The sequence below is a fragment of the Benincasa hispida genome, chromosome 3, assembly GCF_009727055.1.
Source record: "Benincasa hispida cultivar B227 chromosome 3, ASM972705v1, whole genome shotgun sequence".
Lineage (NCBI taxonomy): Eukaryota > Viridiplantae > Streptophyta > Magnoliopsida > Cucurbitales > Cucurbitaceae > Benincasa > Benincasa hispida.
The window spans coordinates 41,743,131-41,763,732 of NC_052351.1; the positions used below are offsets into that span (position 1 = coordinate 41,743,131).

The window sequence follows — 20,602 nt, forward strand, 5'->3', positions numbered from 1 at the left end:
TCGTCACATCTCAATTGCAAAGACTGTTGCAAGCTGATGCATTTCATGCCCTGTGTATATACCATATTCAGAACAATTTGGTGGAAAAATTCAAGAATAAGGACATAATCCCACATTTTTACCTAGCGGCGAAAACATATAGAATGTCTGACTTTCAGATGTATTGGACTATGCTTCATCAATATCCTAATGTGACGGCCTATCTTGAGGAGGTCGGATTACAACGATGGGCAAGGGTTTATCAAGTCCATTGTAGGTATGAAAAGATGACGACAAATATAGTAGAATGCCTAAATGGAGTGTTGAAAGATGTCCGAGAACTACCAATCACAAAGCTATTAGAGCATATCCGCGAGTGGCTACAAGATTGGTTCTATATCCGACATACATACGCAATGGCATGCACAAACATTGTAACTGATTATGCAATGAGTATTCTCAAGGAATCAAAATTGATGTCTAAAACATATCGTGTTTCTCCGGTGGATATGCATATAATTAATGTGGACGATGAATATTTGGGGGGTTGGTTGATCTTCGTTCACGGACATGTACGTGTATGGAGTTTAATTGTCTCGAGATCCCATGCTCCCATGCAATATCTGCAGCGACTCTGAGAAACATTAATGTTCAAACATTATGTGCAAAATGACAAATACGCATGTGTACACGATGTGGTCAGAGAGGATATAACAAAAAAAACTGCAAACAAACATTGATAACACCTGGCACTGACCCATCTAGACTAAACAAAATGTAATTTTCGCTTCGTTTTTCCTATACAACACAAATTATACTATACAATATGTAATTTAGCATCAATTATACTGTACAAATTTATACTATACAATATGTAATTTAAGCACCAATTATATTCTATACAATACCAATTATATGGTACAATATCTAATTTTAGCACAAATTTATCTAAGCGATTGCTCAGTTATTTATTTGCTTAGTTAAATGTACAACACCAATTGTATTCTACAAATTTAGCACAAATTTATTTAAATGATCGCATAACAAAATCTAAACGATTGTTTAACAAAAACTAAACGATTGCATAATAGTTAACTAAACAATCACTTAGTATTCTCTAAACGGTCGTATAACAAAACCTAAACGATCGTTTAACAAAAACTATACGATCGCATAACAGATATCTAAATGATCGCATAATAGATATCCCAACGATCGTATAACAAAAACTAAACGATCGCATAACAGTTAGCCAAACGATCGTGTAACATTTAGCTAAACGATCGCTTAGTAATCTCTATCCGATCACTTAGTAATATCTAAATATTCGCTTAAGATATTCATAGAGACGCATTCACCAAACGGTCTAAAGGCTTTTTAAAAACAGTGGATAATTTAGAAATTTCACATGAGAAAAATGTCAATGGTAGAAAAGTTTTTAGGAATAGGTGATTGGTAAAAAAAAATTTGGATTTCGGGTCATTCTGTGAAATTTTCCCAAAAAGAATAGTAATCAAACAAATTAGCTTTTAATTTCAAGTGCATACAAATATAAAAATTTGATGGAACAACAAGATATAAATTACAACTTGCAACTGCAATATGTATACACAAGTTTTGTTGACCTCAAAAATTTCATACATACACTTTCTCTAGCATTGACAGTTCAAAAGGGTTTTATTCACACCAACAAGATCATCAAAGTTCGAAAAAGCACTTACCATCATATAATTATACAATGAACAAGAGCAGAAGCAATGCATTCCATGCTTCTTGAAAAAGAGAGGGCTTAGCTTTAAAGTAATGGATATTCAACATTTGCAATCTTAACTTTTAGAATAACCATCCTCCTGTTCTAGGAAGTGCTGAATCTGTACAAGTGCCTGGAAAGAATAAACTTAAATTTCAAGCAGTGTCATAAAATAAAGGAATAGTTGCAAATATAGCAATCAAGCCTATTGCAGATATAGCACAATGCAAAAGAATTCGCAGATACAGCAAAATTTAGATTCTACTTTCCATGTCTATCAGTAGAAGCCATAGATTTTGTTATATTTACAATTTTTTTAAAATGTTACTGTATTAATTTATTACAATCCCTAAAAGTGCTATATAATGCAATTACCCTAAAATAAAATTTAGAAAAATGCCCAAATTTATGAGGTTCTCTTTAATGGCAGGTCAGATTTTTTAATCAACCATAGCAAGAACAAAGATAAAGCAGAACGAGACGAACCTCTATAGCAATATCTGCAGGTGTAAGATTACAAACATCTGAAAAGCCCAGTTCGGCTGCAAGACCTGCAAGGTTAACAAAAAACTTGATTTTAAGTTTTAAGTTTTAACCATCTTCTTTAAACAGAAGATGCAGGAACAATAAACATGCGTTGTAACTTTAGCGGTTCGGGCATGAAAATAATGGAGGAAAAAGATCATGTAATGAAGTTGTATTTAACTTCTATTTTTCCAGAAAGACAAAGGAGATCAATTTTTTTTTTAATTCGTACCTCCTAAACAAACTTTGGCGTTGGCATTGGCATATGCATCACCCCTCTCCTCCAGAAGAACTGACAATCTCCTGAATGCCTGGGCAAGAATCAGCAGATTAAAATATGTATTAGTATTAAGCATGACGAGTTCACGACCAATAAGCAACATCGATAAAACCCTAAATAAAGAAGAGTGAATAGTTAGGGGTAACTGTTTCCTCATAGAGAACGATTCACGACCTTCGTGTAGGCATTGCCTGACTCATGGTGCAAGAGGGGGCGAGAGTCAGTACCTACTGCAGCAATTCTTTTTGCCAAGGCTTCCAGTGGCACGTCTAGCCAGATGCTAATCCCATTCTGCATATATTTCCTACAATCAAATGGGACAACTCTCTCTTAACAAAAACAGATAAAACCACAAAACAGTAAGAAAATGTCAATGTCCAAACAAATTACCAGTTAATAGGGCGAACAACAATACCTCCACCAGTGGAAATAACAAACCCATGCATCGATGATAGTTTTCTCAATACCTCAGTCTAACAGGAAAATCACTGTCACTTAACTTTGATCTGGTATAACAGCTCAAGAGTTGCAAAACATTTTACTAAGCTGCTTGAGACCATGGCAGCTAGACAAGGGGAAAAAGACATAGCAATAGTAACTAGGTAGGGATGGTAGCAAGAATGGCTACGAAGCATCATGTTTGAAAAAGCAGCATAATTTTCAAATATTTTTTAAAATATCAATCAATCGACGATTAAAAGTTCAGTGACTGATTATAGTAAATCAACATTCAAACTTGAAATTAGTCAACGAAGATGCCTAAACTATTAATAATTGGGAGAAGCACGGATCACTCATAGAGAAGGGTGTATTGGAGCGGGTTGAGGAGCTTAATTCAAAGACATTTTGGACCTGACACAAAAGTTCAGGTAAAAAAAATTGCCAGCCCAAACAAACTTGAATTAAATTAAGTAACGAAACTCAACCCAACCTATCACATAATATAGTTTGGTTGGGATAGTTCAAATCATCAACCATTAAATTATTAAAAAATAAATAAATAAACAAAAAGCAAAAAACGAACTAGTGCTCTATTTTCACACATTTAAATTGTAAATAGGCATTCACAGAATCTTACATTATGAAAAAATAATGTCAAAGACTTATCGATAAATTAGTTTCTAAAAGTTATTGGAGAATTCACAAATCTAGGAAAGCTAACAGGTATATTATAGGATATGTTTTCAATGGACAAACTTGGATACATTTGGTCCAGTCCAAACTAAGTTTAGTACTCATGAACTAACAGATCTACAGGGGTTTAATCTATCCGTAGTAAAACCAATCCATACAAATTTTTAACTCAGCTTAACTGAAAAATTCCTACGGCCTTTTTGGATATCCCTAATTATAAATCCAGGTCTCTTTCAGTTCCTATAAAAGAGGAAGGAAAATCACATGCTGAAATTTGCCCCTAATATCATCTCAAGTGTTAAAACAATATTCTTTTTTTTTTTTTTTTGGTAAAAGAAATAATTCAAGGGTTAAAAAATAATCACTTCATGAAAATTATCGTATGATGCACTGTACTTCCCACATTATACTCGGTTCATAAGAACATCAAATACAGTAGATATCAACCGATAACCTACTTCGCAGATGGAAAGGATGGTCAAATGGCCTGCTAACTAACCTCCTTATCTCTGAAAAAGACCTCGCCATGAAGCTTGAAAATTTCAGCCACTGAAGTTCCACCAACTTCTTGCTCCACCAACGTATCGCTGATCCAGATATGTAATGCATAATTAATATGAATGAAACTTGCACTGACATATTTGTGTGCAAAATGGATGCAAATTATGAATGACATAATCTTCTATCAGAAAGCATAGTAAAAGTCATATTGCATGTAATATCACTTCACAACTGTTGTTCCAACCCAGTTCAACTTCGTAATAGACCTTGGGTGCTGGAATAATGAGGTGATGATGAAATTGGGCAATAGTTTTTCTTCCAATATGTTCTTTAAAGTCCTTCGCTTGCTAGCGATTAAATAACAAACCTGTCGGAAAATGTGTAACTCAATTCTTTTGCTAAAATCTTGCCTATGGTTGTCTTTCCAGAGCCCATCATTCCTGCAAGTGAGCATTCAGATAGATTTAGTACCCAAGAAGAAGAAATGCCAATTGTAAAGTGTAAAAAAGAAAAGACACTAACCAACTAGATATATGCATCGTCCATTTAGATGGGGCTGGACCTCCTGTGACTTATTCTGCATTTTTTTCAATTCTAGTTAGATAAACTTTCAAACTTCCACACCAAAGTTCTGTTCAAATTTCATCTGTTATCTTCCATAGGCTATTTAAGGGAGGGGAGAAGAGTAGATTCAATGAATCAGAAAGAAAAACACGTATCCAACGTTACCACAACTCTACTTAAGGTGTAAACATATAATAATAATTCTGCTTGACCTTTAGAAGTAGATCTTTGTCGAAGGGACGGACATTTTCAGTTTCCAGAGTCAAACCTACAAAAGAAATATTGACAAGCAATAAGCCAAAGATCAATTGGTTAGCTGCAAGCTGTAGACAAGAAAGAGGAAGACAACTTGATACAGATTATTCATCAATCATCATGCATGACAGCAACAGAATAATAAATTAAAAAGCATGTTTTAATATGGGACTTAGCCTTTCTAAAAGTCACTAATGGTATCATACATGATAATATGAAAAAATGTGGATCCACTCAGCATATCGCTTCTCCTTCAAATATTTGAAGGCATGAGATGCTAAAAATTCCAACATATGAACATCTAAATACAGTACTTACTCACTGAGAGACCAATTAAATAAGAAATATATTTACGAGGATCAGTTGCTGAGGATGCATTTTTCAAGAGAAACCAAGTTTGAGACCGTTTTAGACATAATCCATGTCAAGGACTCGAGCACCAAAAAAATCACTCTGGTAATATTCCTTTTATTTTTTGTTCCTATTGTTTACTTGGAATACAGAGTAATTCTTAATTTTTAGGCCAAAACCAAGAGTTGACATACAATGGTCAATTCCACTTATGAAGCGGACAATGTAAACTTTTCTCACGCTGTGCTTTTCTGTGTATACACCCATTTCGTAGCAACCCCATCCCAAGATTAGTAAACAATATCAACAACATCTCTCTACTCAATAGTTTCAGTTAAAAGTTAAAACAATGATACAAATCTTATTCTCATTCTCAAATTTAATTGTAATTGGTTTTAGTTGGAGCCTTCTCTAAATCTATCCCTATTTTAATCTACGGGGCCGCCTAATTGCATTGAGAAGGAGCCACTCAAAGTTTTCTGAGCATGATATCGAAATTCATTTTCCAAAGCATTCCCATTCTGTTACTACTTAAATGTGATTTTATCACAATAAGACAAAAGAGATGTTGATGTCCTAATAATGTAAAAGGTTCTATTGAAATTTCAGGAAAAAACTACAGATAACATAACGTGGTCTATGTAGAATTAGACTGCTTCAGACAAATTACTCGAATATAGTGTGTAGTTCATGCATTCATAATATAGAGAAATAGAAATTAATTTAGGACAGAAAATGGATGTGAAGGAATTCACCAATCCAAATACTAGTACATTCTCCAAAGAAATAAAATAAAATAAAATCTATAAAACAGATCAGAAGCTCCCGCCGTAAATCAAGTTCAGCCAAGAAACGTAACATAGTATATATCTTGTAGCGAAGCATAATTGCTTCTTGTCATGTCAGATGTCGTTCCAATCACCAAGTGAAAAACCATAAACGAAAATGCCACTCGAAAACCATTCAAACGAATGAAATAACCACGAAAGAAAGAAAAGAGGAAGAAACTCCAAAATAACATGTAACCTGAAATATTCTCACGATAGCAGGAGGTTTCAACAGAGACCGTCCTGCATCGATTTGAAAGTCTCAAAGGTTGCTGAAAAGCCGAAACCAGCCCTGGAAGCTTCTGCTGATCAGAAATTGGCTGAAGAAATCGGACCGAACCACTCGGTTTCCTCACAAAAGTTCCGAAATCAATCCGGCTTGATAAATGCTGCAAATGTCCTACGCTGGCCTCCATAGTCCCTGCCAAAGCACCTCCGTTCCTCAGCTACCTGGATTAACCTTTAAAGCCAGAGATAACCCACAAACGACCTGCAGGTTGAATTGAATACTGATCACGCGGAGAAATTGATTAAAAAAAAAAAACGAAAGAAAAAACCTCGACTCTAATGTAAACATATAGAAAACCAAAAGAATCGTCGGAAATTGCATAACAGAAGAATTAAAATGTAAGAATTAAAATCAACGCCAAATTGCATAACAGAAGAAGCATGAAATGGTGAGAAAGCTCGAAAATACCAGGGAAAACAGGTATTGCGGTTTCAGAACGTAGGTGGGTCAACGATCGGCGTCTGAAGAAATATGCAATTACCAGAGTCAAAAGAATCGGATGCGGCAAATCCTGAAGAACGTAAGAAGGAAGGCAAAGGAAGGGGAAAGCGATGAGAAATAGCTTGAATCAGAACCAAAAGCGAGCGACGGGATAGCGAATCGGACAAAGAGAAAGAACTTCAGCAGTCTCATCCATATATATGTGTCTCCTCCTCAGAAGTTTCAATGTCACTTGATATCACAGTATCCATTTTCGTGCGCCCTATAAACCGCGCCGCTGCCTTCAGCCTCCTTGCATTATAATATTTGTTTCTTCTTTTTTTATCCAACATATTTTTTTCTTAAAAAATATCAAGCTTCAAATAATATTATTTTTGTCCATACAACAATAATTATAGTGTGAAATATTTTTTGTTTAACCAAGTTTTGGATTTCGCTTCTCTTTAGTTACTAGATTTTAAATATTATATTTTTAAATTTTAAATCTTGTTTTTCAAAATCTCACGATTTTATTGGTGAGATTTGAGTTTTATTTTAATTTAGTCTTTATGTTTATACTTCTTTTAAATTAATTAATAGATATTACATTAAAGATTGAAAGTGAATAATTAGTAAAAAAAAATGAAGTTAAAAATATAAATCTTAAAATCTAGATATTAAATTGAAACAAAGTTTAAAATCGTAAAATTGTAATATTTTAAAATATAGGACTAAAATAAAATTAAACTCGAAACTTAATAGCTAAATGTATAATATTTTGAAATATATAAATCAAATAAAAACTAGATACACCCCTAGAAAGCAAAAAGCACTTTTCCCTAATAATTACTTGTAATAAAACTTGAATTTACTGATCAAAATTTATTAAATAATAATAATAATTGATATTCGATAAAATACATTTTGTGAATATATTTTTATTAACTTTTTTAAATAAAAAGAATTATCCTTTTAATATTCAAGTTTGGAAGAATATGTGAGTTTAGTCTTTGAGTTTTAAAAATATAATTGTTTAGTCCTCAAATTTATAAGAATAAATACATTTGATCTTTGAGTTTTCAAAATGTATATTTTTAATTCATGAGTTTTTAAAAATAGGTTTAAAAAGTCTCTCAAATAACTTTATACTATTGTTTTAAATAATTATATGACATTTTAAATCAGAAAAATAACTTTTAAAAATTACATCATCTCTAAAACTATTTTTTCTAATTTTAAATATCATATAATTATTTTGAAAAAAATCAAATAGAAAATAGACTTTTAAAATCTATTTTTAAAAACTCAGAAACTATAGATGTAAATTTTGAAAATTCAAGGACTAAATGAATCAATTTTTGTATATCTAGGGACTAAAAATGTATATTTTTTAAAACTTAGAGACCAAATACACATATTCTTCAAAACTTTAAAATTAAAAAGATAATTTTTTCAAAGACCACATTTCTTTAAAAAAAAATTACAATAAATTCTTAACAAGAAGTTAGGCTGATTTTAACTATAGAATTTAATAACTTAGCCCAACACCAGCCAACTTTTATCTCTTTCTATTTTTTATTTTTGAATCACCGAAAATTTTGTTTGATTTTCTATTAATAGAAAAAAAAAAGATAATTATTGGTAAAGATGTAACAGTTTGTGGTACTTTGGAAATTTATAGGTGGGGATGGTAGGTCGGGCAGTTGGCTTCTCGGGGGTAGGTTTTTGCACTTTATGCAAATTTAGCTTCAAATGTTTGCCACCTGTCGAGTGAGCATTTTTTTGAATTTTTATTTACTAGTTTTTTCTTTAATGCATTTGAAAATGTATTTTTTAAGTTAAACAAAATGTATATTTATTTTACCTATTTTAAAATTGAAAGAAAAACACTTGTAACCATTTATATAACATAAAATGTAGCAAATATTCTAAAACATTTTTAAAAAAACAATTTTGTCGGTCATTTTAAAATAATTAAAATATCTTAATTGAGACCTCCAAAAAAAAAGAGAGAGAATATTCTAATGCGTTTGGTATATTCATTAAGAATATATTTTGATTTCCACCTACGCTGGTTATCGTTTTTCTAATGTCCATACCCACTTCAAGACATGTTGGGTATTAATTTATTATATAATTTTTAAGTTTCTCCAAAATATTATTACTCTATTTATCCAAACTTATAGTTTTCTCATTTTACACACACTTGTGTGTGTGTATATATATATACGAGTATAATTCAGTGCTAATTGACTTGTATTCCTACTCTCAAAATGAGAGATTGAATCTCCATATCCCATATTAAATTTTTTTGCTCTATTTTATTAGTTTAATAACTATACTCACCATTTATAAAAAAATCAAACAAAATATTTTTTTTCTAGAATATATATAGTAGGTTGGTATATAATTACATTAATAATCTAAACAAAGAAACAAGAATCCTAACATCTCCTAAAAACCTTGTGAATGGGAAGAGACAAAATGACCAAAAGAACTTGAAAAGCCTATATCACAACAGGCAACAAGTGAACAACTCGATTTTGAACACAGGATAGAAAAAGAAAGAGAAAAATCCCAAACACCCCATCAGCATACCGATCTCACTAACTACATTCTCCCTTAATTAGGATTTTTCATGATTTTTTTTTTTCAACTAGGAAATATAAGATATAGATATAATGATGTATGAAATGGAGAGTAGAAAAGTTTTCAATACTACAATAGAATGAAAAACTTTTTGAAACACCTTCAGTTATTGTTGGTCACAAAAGAAACGTTTATGGACGTTTGGGCCCTCAACTTACTTATCTTGGTGGAGTGGACTATTATACCCATTCAATATATGAATTATCCACTATAATAGTTGAAGTTCCTCATTTTATTATTATAACCTACTCTTAAATACAGGAGAACTATTTGAAAACTCAAATGTTTTATGTGTTTACTATTTTGTAATCATCTTCTCTCCTCATTTGTAACGTAAACTAAAATAGTATAAACCTCATATAAAAACTATTATAACACAAACTACATCTAAGGTTGGTATCTCAAACTAACTCAGACTAAAATTGTTTGAACCCTAAACACAGATGAATATAGCTTACAAACGATAATAAGTAATTCAATGTGAAAAATTGATTGAGATTTATGTAAAATCTATGAATTAAAAGAATATATCATCTAATGATATATGAAATGGTACATAGGTACAAGTATATTACTGGAAATTTGATGATGGTTGGTAGCTTCTAAAGTTATGAGCAAAGGTGATTATGTTTGGTCCCTTTCTCAATCATAGTAGGAGATAGAGCCAATTTAGCTACTCCATTCCCATCTCACCTACCACCACCAGGCCCCAGGCTTTCCCTTCTTTTTCCACACGAATCCACACCAAAAAAACAACATACCAATGTAAATTTTGTTTCTTTCTTCTTCTTTCCTTTTTTTCCCCTTTTCTCCCTCGCTTCTTTATGGTCCTTTTTTCCCCTCACGGTAAAATTGGAATTATCTTGTAGTTTTTTAAAATATTTATAAAAATATTGTAGTTTTTTAATAATTATATTCTCTCTTCTCTCCCAATTTTCAATAATATTCGCTCATGATTCACTTTTTTTTCTCTTTTTTCTTTCCCTTTTCTCTTTCTATCCTCTCTCAATCTTTCTTCTTCTTTATTCCACAATTTCTCTTTTATTTTTCATCAAATCAATTTAATTAATTATAAAACCCAAGTTCTAATTGCAATTTGATTTTATAATGGAGAATGATAGTCCGTTTTAAATTTAATAATGGAGAAAAAAGATTTTAGTGTCAAAATTTAAATGTTCTTAAATCAATAGGTTAATTCAGAAAATTCAAATTGAACCATTTCATTTAAAGATAACTTATATGCCTTTAAATATAATGTGAACACAATTAAAAATTATGGTAAAATCTAAAACTAATCAAATGTTGTAAAGACAATTAGAAATAAAAGCTAATATGCAATTCAATATAACTACTAAATTAAATTGGTAACACTTATAAACATAAAGCTCAAATTAATAATATTACAATTTTATACTTAAGATTTGAGTTTTGTTTCTTGGTTCCTAATCTAAAATAATTATGAGATGAAATTTTAAATTCAATTTTAAAAGTGATGAAAAATAATGAAACTTAATTAATTATAATTTGTTTAATTAATTTAAATTTATTAACCTACATTAATACTAAAGACGGAAAATGAGTATTTAATGAAAAAATAATATTAAAAATATAGATTTTGAAATCTAGCGACCAATGAAATAAAACTCGATAAAATTTTAATATTTTGAAATCTATAGAATTATTTATTTATTTTGATTTCAATGATTTATTAATGGGTTAGTTTCAAACTTTATTTCTTAGTTTCAAACTTTATTTCTAAAGAAAAGTATTTAATATGATATTGTTTTAAAATTTTTATTTAATAGTTCAAATGTAAAATTACCTGTAGTCTCCCTATATCCATCATCAACTAAAAGGGTAAGAGGAAAAATCAAATGAATGGTAATCCTATAATAAGCCACTAAAAGGGGCTAAAAAGAAAATCATATGTTTCTCTATAACCCCTTTTAGATAGTGTAGATAAATAAAATAGATTATTATTTTTATTATTTGCTATAGATTTAGGAAAAAAAATACAATGTTAATTAAAATATAATATCAATACAATAACTTAATGTTTTCCATTGATTCGAATTGGTTTGAGTTATTTGAACTAAACCCATAAAGTTTTCATTTAATTTAATTAATAATTTCATTTAAAGCATGTTTAAATGAACATCTCTCACATAACTTATAGTTTTAATTTAATTAGTTTAATTAAATCAAATTAAATTAACAATTAACCAATCTTCCAATTAATTAATTACTAAATTAAATATCAAAATTTAGTTTAACCTACATTTTAGTCATATTCAATTGTATTTCTCTCATAATCTATAGTTTAAATGTGCATCTAATACGTATTAATTTTAACCTATAATTTTAATATGAATCCAATTCGTATTAAATTAATATTTGAACTTCTTCAAATATTGAATTCTCTCATAAATTAATTTTGAATCATATCCAAAATTAAATTTAATATTATAAAGTTTAATTAAAAAAACAAACTTTATATTATAATGTACCATTATAGATTATACTATTTCTGAATTTGAACATTTCAAACTCTTTTAATGACATAATAACCCCAATTCCTTTTATAGGCTGGGAATGAGACCTCATGGACATACAGATCAGGAACTTCAATGATATGAGATTAATGACTAAACTCATTAGCCACATTACCAGTCTAACCCTCGGTTACCTCTACATCCTTAAGTACCAGTGATTCTCTAATGAAAAACCTGTTTTTGGTCCAACTATTAAATAGAGACCCCTCTCGTGCCAGTGAGAGGGTAGAGACTTTTTGTTCAAGACTCAAAGATACCACTTAAGGGAACAATCATCTACTTACCCTAAAGTCGGAAATGAGTGAAATCCATATTGTATTATTATATTCGCAACTTCCCACTCGATCTTGTCCCCAAAATGGTATGCACATTGAGTCAGTGAATTGACCACTTTCACCTATATAAATCAAAGGACGATCACTTGTGAACAGGAGTTTACAATATACTCATGATCAAAACTAAGTTGTCTAGGTCATCCTATTGGAACATAAACCTAACTAGTCAACGAAGTTACATCAGTGGTTACTATTTTACAGTTCGGTCTTATACAAATTCATTATATAAGATACCCCACTTGCAAGTCACCTACACGAATGCGTTGGATCATTGCATTCTTATCAAATACAAAGTAGGTCGTATCCATAGTGTCACCACCCTACCTTATCCCTATACCATAGACCCTTTAGGCTATATCATGAACATTGATCCCCATATGTCTCCACATACAGTTCAAGACTCAAAGATATCCTAGGATGTTAGTTTATTTGATTTATGTTTATTAATACAAAACAAATGCAATGCAATCAATAAAACTTATTGAAATAATATCTATAATTATTTATTGACAACAATCAATTATTTACATTTTCTATCTACAAGTTTTAAGGCATATAACTCAACATAACCATCATCTAAAAGGCAAAAAAGAGGAAAAAAATGTTTCTCCCCATAGCCCCTTCTAGATAGTACAGATTGATAAATATAAATGTACAAAATATTACATATCTTTTAAACACACATAAAAATAAAATAATAATAAAAAAAAAACTTATTAAACACACAAGTGAAATTGTATAAATTTCTTTGATACTTCACAAAAGGTTATTAAACGTTGGTTCCTAAACTTTCATGAAAGTAACAATTTATTCCCTAAACTTTGATTTATAATAATTGAATTTCTATACTTTTAATTTTGTAAAAATTTAATCCATTAACTTTAATATGTAATAATTTGATCCTTGTACTTTTAAATTTATAACAATTTAGTCCTTAACATAGAAAAATTCATCAGAATTAGATGTCAAATTTTATTAATTTATTATGTAGACATTTTATTATATAAAAATATTGAGTCTCTAATTTGTTCATCGGATTATTTATGCAATAAAATCTCATTAAATCTTAACACTAATTTCTACTATAGAGACTACATCCTTACAAAATTTAATATACAAGGAACTAAGTTGTTATATAATAAATTTTAGGAACTAAATCGTTACAAACAAAAATTTATGGACTAAGTTATTATTTTTACGAAAGTTTATAGACTAAAAGTGATTTTTAACCTTTTATAAAATTTGGAGATCTATTAAATATAAACTAAGCTGTTTTATATATTTATTTGATATGAATATAAAATTTGAGAGTGTAATATATATGGTTTGAAACCAAAAATTAAATAAAATTTTTTTATGGTTGAAATTAAGTTAAAATATTGTTATCATAAACAACAAAGAAAATAAGGGTATCATTTCGTTTATCAAGGTTGCCTATGTGGACATAAATTTCCTCCAAAAATCCAAATAGCAAAAAAAGAAAAAAAAAAAAAAAGAAGAAAAAAGTAGATCGTAAGCTAACTTGCGCCTTATTTTACCGCCTGCCACAACCTATCTTTACCACCTACTACAAAATCGACAGGTGTGGCAGGTGTGGCAGGCGTGGCAGCAGTCAGTTCTTTTTTTTTTTTTTAACAGATCTCTTTTATCAATAAAAACAATCACATTTTCATAAATAATTTGTAAACAATTATATTTTTCTAAATATTTGTTTGAAGATATTTTAAAAGATACTTACAACCCAAAAGTACCATATCCCATTTTCTACACATACACGAATATATATATATATATATTCACTTTAAAAAAAAAAAAGTAGACTGATATCAATTTTTAATTAGGTATAGTAGGAAGTATACCATAGATGGGTGCAACCTAAGTTAATTTCGACTCATAACTCATATGACTCCTACCACACTGCTGTCAAACTTTTACGTAATTGTTAATTTTTAAATATATCAATTTGCATGGACTTTATTATGTCTATATGTGTATTATTTCATTCATTTTCGAGCTGGAATGTAATCGGGAATACTAAGAATCTGAGGGGTATTGGAATATGTGAGGAATCGAGGGTGGAATGAAAATGGGATTGTGACATGAAAACTGTGGAAAAGATGGTTGTGTTGAAAACTGTGAGAACAGAATGAGTTAGGCATTCCAAATCAGGCCCAAAACTTTCAATTTAAACATAAATTTTGGATTACATTGAAGAGATCGAAATCCTACAGAAGTGTGTGTATGCCAGTGTCATTGATTTTAATTAAAGAAAACCTAGAAAAACTGAGAAGACAAACAACATACACATACTTATAAATAGAGAGAGAAAAGAAACTCACCTTTGAAGAATGTCTTCAAATAGTTTCCTCTCTACACGAATTCTCACAAATAGTAATGCTTCCAATAACTTGGATGCCACCATTTGGTTTGCACGAATTCTCATGAGCAGAACAATGAACACCACCACTTGGTTTCCTTGCTATTCTTAGGCAATGATCTGAATTGTGGGATCCAGCATTTTTTAGAATAAAGAATTAGTTTTTATAGATGAATAGTATTCGGTAAAAATTGTGAGAGAGTGAGAGAGAGATCTTACGAGGGAGTGAGATTTTTATTTCCAATTTCAAATTGCATAATCACTAAAATGTAAAACCATATGCATTTTAAATGTGTGAGAGGGAGTTATTATAACTCCCCACTCACTCTTACGTAACTCCCATGCATTGTAGGGAGTTTTGTTTTTAATTAAATATAAATAGAACAAAATTTCATTTAATTTTAATTTAACTAAAAGTAATTTAATTATTTAATTAAATAAGTAATTGACTAAATTTAATTATCATACATATCTCTCTTATAACCTATAGTATTAATATGAATCTTATTTACATTAATTTCTACCTTGTTGTTTTAATATGAGTCATATTCATATTAATTTAATATTCAAATATTAGTCAAACATTAATATTTTCATATTATATAGTTTGATTTTGAATCTTATTCAAAATTAACTTTATATCATAATGTATCCACATACATTATATTAATTGTATCTTGTACAATTAATTTATATTCCCTTATTTAATTTAAACAATTCAAATTATTCCAAAACTAATTTATCCTTGTGTTTACCCTTAGTGAACTAGCAAGAGGGCCTAATGAACCTACCGATTAGAAGTTTTAGTGATACGAGATTAAATTAATTAAACTCTTTAATTAAATTAATCAACATTCATTAACTACAGGTCATTTCACTAAATACCCATTGTATTCTTTGCATTGTAGAATATTTATGTGTCCATAGATATAACCATTATCAGTAAGTCAATCATTCATGAATTGCTCGTAATTACAACTGTGTCAAATTACTGTTTTACCCCTGTACCGATCCTCTAATGAACAACTTGTTTATGGTCCTACCACAAACAAATCCCTGACCAATGAAAGGGACAGGTCCATTGTTCAAGACCTAAAGTTGAAATTTAAGGAAATAATTCATCTACCTACCCTAAATGTGGGAATTAGTGAAATCCATCTTGTGTAGTTATGTTTCCAACTCCCAACTTTAACAAATCCCAAAAATAGTAGGCTTATTGAGTTGATGACACAGGCACCTTCTCACCCATATAAATCAAAGAATTGTCATCATAGACAGAAGTTCATAACTCACTAAAGATTGAGATTGAGTTACTTATGTTCATCCTATAAAATGTTAATCTCTTCAATCAACGGTGTTATAAAGAGCGATTAATCATTTCACGATTCGGTCTTACACAAACTCTTTATACTATATATAACCACTCGCATGTCTCCACAGCGATTTGAATCACCTCGTTTGTAATACTCACAACATTTATAACATTTATAAAATGGGTTGTATTCATAGTGTCATCAGGATGAGATATCCAACTTCATTCATATACTACAGACCATTTAGATTATCACTTGAACATGATTCACCTATATGTCTACCACATACTATTCAAGTTACATAAAATTACCTTGGATCTTAGTTTATTGGATCGAGTTAATGCAATCTAAATGACAAATAAAACAACTCCTTATTTTATTAAATAAATAATTCATCTATACAATTTACAAACTAAAAGAACCACAAGATTTAAGACATCAATCCCAATATATATTCCATTACAACATCATTCCATTATGGGTCCTCAAACATTCTCTAAATGGGTAAAGGTGAATTTACTTAGGGGGTATTTGATAAATGGGTATGAGTTGAGTTGAGTTGGGTGGGTATTTATTACCCATGTTTGTTAAGCCTATAAAGAAAACCTATGGGTTTTCCTTTTTTTACCCACTCAAAACTCTCATTTTTTATCCCCTCAAAACTAGGACCTTTTATATTAATATGATTGTTTTCAAAACTTATTTTATTAGAGAAATATTACACCTTTTATATTAGAGAAATATTGTTGTTTTGCTAGAAGTCGAGGGTTGAGGATTGGATTAATGTAGAGGTCGAACGTTGAGAACTCGATAAACAAAGAAAAACTTGGAAACAATATGTATATTAGGGTTGTCGTAGGTTGAAGTTTTGACATACATAACTCGATAAACAAAGAAAAACTTGAAAACAATATGTATAAAGGGTTATACATAAATTGAAACTTCAACCCTAGATAAGTAAAATCTCGCTAATTTTGTGATGAGGATCTCGCTCTAGAAGGAAATCTTGCTAGAAATGTGGGCTGAATCTCGCTATGGAAGGAAATCTCGTTAGAAATGTGGGCTGAATCTAACTAATTTTGTGATGAGGATCTTGCTCTAGAAAGAAATCTCGCTAGCAATGTCGACTGTTGAAATGCAGAGCACACACATGGGTAGGCTTGCATCGTGGCAAAAGGAGAAGTATGAGCTTAGAGCGAGATCGTTGAGAGTGAGATCATTGAGATCGAGACCAGCGAGATCGTTGAGAGCAAGATTTTGAGCGAGAAAGTGGGAGAGAGCGAGATTGGAGAGAGCAGGACCAGCGAGAAAGTAGGAGAGAGCGAGAGTGGAGAAAGCGAGATTTTGAGCGAGAAAGTTAGAGAGAGCGAGATTTTGAGCGAGAAAGTGGGAGAGAGCGAGAGCAGCCTGTGCGTCAGCCACGCCTTGTCCGGTGCTGCATTCGAACGTTATGTCCATGCGATTGAAGGGCACGTCACGCCCATGGATTTCATTTTCAAATCACAAAATCATAAATTTCGTAAAGGATAGGGAGAATAGTGAGGGTTGAGAAGAACGTATCAATTTTGGATGAGGAGATCTCCCAATCTACTAGTGCGTTTGGAGTGATTCCAAAGCCATCTGAGTGCTCTGGAAGTCTAGTTTTTAGAGAAGGGCTGCCGGAGGAAAAAACTCAAAGGAACTAGACTGAAGATTGAAAAGAAGGCAGAAGGGTCAGACTGTTGGATCAGTCTGAGCCAGTCTTGTAGATTCTGTGATTCCGGCCAAACCACGAGAATTTCTGAGCTGAAATTTTAAGGTAAGCTTCCTGAGACATTTTAGAATAAGTTTGTAGAAGGAAATATTTCAAAATAAGGTTCAAAACTATGAGTAATCTAAGTTGTAAGTTGAATCTGGATTCTAGGAGTGAAAATGAGCCCGATGAGCTACTAGAGTGAAAAGCTCCTAAGAAATCGAGATGAGTGGCTAAAATGTTTTCGAACTAAAACGTTTTTTAAGCTGTTTTGAATTACAACATTTACAGAAAGCATATTTGTGAAAATAATTCTCATGTCTACTAGTTTTATGAAGTGGTTTCTAAGCAAGTTTGAATTGTGAGTTGAACGCATGCCTACTATTGCAAAACTATCTACATATGTGTATGTATTTTATCCAGCATGCGTTACCAACTTTAAAGCCATGTTGTATATGTATTATACTGTACATGCTTTAAAGAGAAAAGTTGTTAAATAGTTTTGGTAAAATACGATGCCGAAGTATAAGGAGAAGACATTTACCCAACTAGATATTGTGAAGTACAAGGAGAAGGTATCTATTGGTACTGAAGTACGTTGGAGAAGGTACCAAACCAACGGGATACTGAAGTACGTTAGAGAAGGTATCCTAATAGCTCGATACTGAAGTACAAGAAGAAGGTATCTGAGCAGTAGTACCTAATGTGGCCACAGGTGAACTAAGTCGGAGATTGAACAAAAGGGTTCTCTCTGGACTAGCAGTTGATGTTGAGATTATTTTACCCGTTATACAGTACTTTGATTTGAGAAATGATTTTACTGTTTTATGTTTAAAACAGTTTTATATACATTACGCTTGGAAATTGTTTATGCTGCATTAAATTATATTTCAGATAAAACTATCTTCTGAAATTATGCATGAGAATTTACTATGTTTTCTCGGTCACTCACTGGGCGTAAGCTCACCCCGTTTTCAAATGTTTTGTTTTTCCCCCCCACAGGTAGCGGTCAAATCCTCTGAAGATAGCTTTGCGCCTGCTCTGCCACTAAAGGACCAAAAGACTTGTAACCGTTTGCTAGGTGGTTACTGTTAATATTATACACATGTTACTATTGTTCATATAGGGACTAGGGTTTGTGGGTTTTGGGACTTGTAAATCTTGTGTTAGACTCTAAACATATTATGTTTCTAAGTTAATAAATTGTGAGCCTAAAGACGTCTCGTTGCATATGAATTATAATTGGTATCAGAGTTATTCCACAAGAGTTATTAGGCAGTAAGTGTCAGCCTAAAGGTTGGTAACTGCTGCAGTTACGCCTTTCTCTAAGCTAAGAAGGTGGTCTGGGGCGAGGTGTGACAATAAATATTGAAAAGAACATATATTTTGTGAATTTTTTTTTGGATATATATACATACAAACATTCAATATGAAATATATATACCTTCAATATATATACAAACATTCAATATATATACATACAATATACAATATACCAATTAATTGAGCAACAATATGAAATATATTTTGTTGATATGTTATACCGATTGAAGAGAATTAGAATTATTATAGTTTTTGAAAAGAATATATGAAAAATAATCTATTATGTTCTACAAATTGAGAAAAAAAAATTGAGATTGTCCAATTTATGTCATAAATGATTTGGGAAAATACGTGTATATTTAAAAATTAATCAACAATAGCAAAGTATAAAACTAAAAAAATAAAAGAATGAAATAAAAAACAAACAGAAAAAAATAGAACTAATCTCATTTACAAAAAACTGTATCAGATCCTCCAACTCAACTCTGCACAACAAACACATACAATAATTACCAACTTAACTCAACTTGCACAACAAACACAGACAATTTAACTCCCCAGATAATATAACTCTTCATATAATAATTACCAACTCAACTCAACTCTCTACTTTTATCACATACCAAACACACCCTTATAGGTATATTTAAGTTCGTCAGAATACGTTGAGCATAATTCAAGTGAAAAGTCCAGAAAGCTTGTGTTTGACATCAAAGCGTAGTGACGTTGAGTGAGAGGAAGTATAATTATGGGTACTACTTAATTCTACAAGTTTGTCTATTGTGCTATTGAAATTTATAAGTTTGGCCAATAATAACACCACACTTGACAGATTCAAACAAACACGATTGACATCTTAACCAAATTCACCCAAATCTAAACCCTTACCTCATATAGATAGACAAGTGGTTTAAATAATTTTTTGGCTAGCTTATACAAAATACCATTGAATTTTAGGACAAGTATCCATTCCAACACGTCTTATAAATTTTATATATCAATTGTCCCATCAATCATCTGTCATTTTAACAAAAAGCATAACTGAAATCTAATCCAAAATTAAGAGAATTTGATATAATCTAACCTATATTTTTCCGATTATAACGGTGTTCATGGATTGGGTTGAGTTGAAAGACTTTTTAGATCAACCCAATTGTTCGAGTTGTAAATTTCTTCAATCCAAATAATCCTTATTAAAAAATGAATCCAACCCAACCCAACCATAAAATATTTAAATTGGGTTGATTCGAGTTAATCGGGTCATTTACTTAGAATTTTGTTATAAAAAAAAAGCAAAACATAAATATGTAAAAATCTAATTTAATTATTTTCATATATTGAATTAAGATTAACTATTCAATGAAAATTTAATTTTCTTTCTAAAGTACAAAGAAACTACTTTTAAGAGTTGTGGAAGAGTAAATTATTAAAAAATATTAAAATTAA

At 30.7% G+C, this 20,602-nt stretch overlaps 1 protein-coding gene across 3 annotated transcripts; it reads right to left on the reverse strand.

Moving 5' to 3' along the window:
• Positions 1–465: 465 nt before the first annotated feature.
• LOC120072536 (shikimate kinase 1, chloroplastic) lies at positions 466–7,184 on the reverse strand. 3 transcript variants are annotated; one of them, XR_005480516.1, is made up of 12 exons: positions 6,864–7,184; positions 6,366–6,656; positions 4,946–5,001; positions 4,692–4,746; positions 4,537–4,609; positions 4,168–4,255; positions 2,925–3,007; positions 2,709–2,838; positions 2,487–2,565; positions 2,216–2,280; positions 1,701–1,862; positions 466–602 (listed from the first exon to the last, which is right to left on the reverse strand). XR_005480516.1 is itself a non-coding variant. In XM_039024924.1 (11 exons), the coding sequence occupies exons 2-11, from the start codon at positions 6,580–6,582 to the stop codon at positions 1,806–1,808; spliced, it is 903 nt and encodes a 300-aa protein (XP_038880852.1). In that variant the 5' UTR covers positions 6,583–6,656; positions 6,864–7,184; the 3' UTR covers positions 1,538–1,805. The 3 variants fall into 3 exon arrangements, 1 of the variants encoding a protein (XP_038880852.1); XR_005480517.1 differs by having other exon boundaries at positions 475–613; XM_039024924.1 differs by lacking the exon at positions 466–602 and having other exon boundaries at positions 1,538–1,862.
• Positions 7,185–20,602: the final 13,418 nt, after the last annotated feature.

Coding starts and splice junctions, on each gene's coding strand:
- LOC120072536 (XM_039024924.1), bottom strand. CDS start 6,582: ATGGAGGCCAGCGTAGGACATTTGCAGCATTTATCAAGCCGGATTGAT. Junction 4,610..4,691: donor ACGATGCATATATCTAGTTG/GTTAGTGTCTTT, acceptor GCTCACTTGCAG/GAATGATGGGCTCTGGAAAG. Junction 2,281..2,486: donor CGCCAAAGTTTGTTTAGGAG/GTACGAATTAAA, acceptor TTAACCTTGCAG/GTCTTGCAGCCGAACTGGGC.